Genomic DNA, 1773 nt, shown 5'->3' on the forward strand with positions numbered 1-1773 from the left:
AGTGGGGTGCCAGATTAGAGGTCAAAGTCAAATGTCTTTGGGAGAAGCAGGGAGAAAATTGACTGAAAACTATTGTTGCCCCGCCAGCTATTATCTGAGGCTCTTTTGAGTGCTATACTCATAAACACCCTAGTCTACACCCAGGAGGTACTTAGCCTTTCTCATGGGATTGCTTGGTTGAGATTTTTATAGGAAGTTTATTTTATTTTGAACACACACAATATCATAGTATGGTGGTACAATCTATTTTTTTGTTGTGATTTTTCCCCAGCAGGGCTCAGCTAACTGGATACAGATAAGAAGAGAGCCCTGTTGCTGTCCTTGAAGACCACTGCTTCAGGAGTATTAGGTCCTTCCTCAGTGGGCTACCGAGGCATGTATTCTTGTGGTTATAATGGTTTGCTTACTTACTTTTCTCTTTCTCAAGATATTAAACAAGAAAGTCTCACTTTTCCATCTTTATATTTGCAGTATCGCATGGTCCTTATAGCTGCTTCTGAGATATTTTCATAAAGAAAGTACTACTTGAAGAGCACTTTCTGGCCCAGACCTGAAGGCCGAAGCCCTGAATCTGACTTCGTGTTTCTGCATTGATATGCTTAGCTTCGTGTTCATTGTTTTCAGGTTCTGGCTTGAACCCTAATTTTCTAGAATCTGTGGCTTCTCATAATTCCCAGACAATACTGTAGAGTTAGATGATGTTGCTAATGTTTAATCACAAAATACCTGTTGCTTAAAGGCCCTTTGCTTCTCATGCAGATCTTTTTCTTTAATTTGATGTTACTATATTAAAGTCTGTCTTTTGGTGGTCTAATCATGTGGAAGGAAAACATCACCAATATTAGTGAGTTCATCCTGGTGGGCTTCCCTACTGCCCATTGGCTGCAAATTCTTCTCTTCTTCTTTTTCCTCGTCACTTACCTGTTTGTGCTGTTAGAGAATTTGGTCATCATTCTTACTGTATGGGTGACTACATCTCTGCATAAACCCATGTACTATTTTCTGAGTACCATGTCCTTTCTGGAAGCCTGGTATATATCTGTCACAGTCCCCAAGATGCTGGCTGGATTCCTACTTCATCCCAATACCATCTCCTTCCTGGGATGTATGACCCAGCTCTATTTCTTCATGTCACTTGCTTGTACCGAATGTGTGCTTTTGGCTGCAATGGCCTATGACCGTTACATAGCCATATGTTGGCCCCTTCGCTATCCAGTAATGATGACTACAGCTTTTTGTGTTCAGCTGACCATTAGCTCCTGGGTGAGTGGCTTCTCTATCTCCTTGGGAAAGGTGTACTTTATCTCCAGAGTTGGCTTCTGTGGCAGTAATATCTTAAACCATTTTTTCTGTGATGTGTCACCTATCCTTAAATTGGCCTGCATGGACTTAATCATGGCGGAGAAAGTAGACTTTGTGCTAGCCATCATTATCCTAGTGTTTCCTCTCTCAGCCACCGTCATGTCCTATGCCTTCATTGTCTCTACTGTCCTGCACATACCATCAGCCACAGGGCAGAGGAAAGCCTTCTCCACTTGTGCATCTCACCTGATGGTTGTCATCATCTTCTACACAGCGGTGATCTTCATGTATGTCCGACCTCGTGCCATTGCATCACTTAATTCTAACAAATTGATTTCGGCTATATATGCAGTCTTTACCCCCATGCTCAACCCTATCATTTACTGCCTGAGGAATAAGGAGGTCAAGGATGCTATAAGGAAAACCATAGGAGGAAGCTTAACTCTTTTCTTGAGAGATTCTCTTTGCTGA

The 1773-nt window shown here is 42.1% G+C and overlaps 1 protein-coding gene across 1 annotated transcript; it reads left to right on the forward strand.

Annotated features, from left to right (window-relative positions):
* The first annotated feature begins 816 nt into the window (after positions 1-816).
* Positions 817-1773, forward strand: LOC104856526 (olfactory receptor 6). The gene has a single exon (XM_010615977.1). It carries the CDS (start codon positions 817-819, stop codon positions 1771-1773), a length of 957 nt encoding a protein of 318 aa, XP_010614279.1.

Source organism: Fukomys damarensis, unplaced genomic scaffold, assembly GCF_012274545.1.
Source record: "Fukomys damarensis isolate Sample0158 unplaced genomic scaffold, DMR_v1.0_HiC HiC_scaffold_16, whole genome shotgun sequence".
NCBI lineage: Eukaryota > Metazoa > Chordata > Mammalia > Rodentia > Bathyergidae > Fukomys > Fukomys damarensis.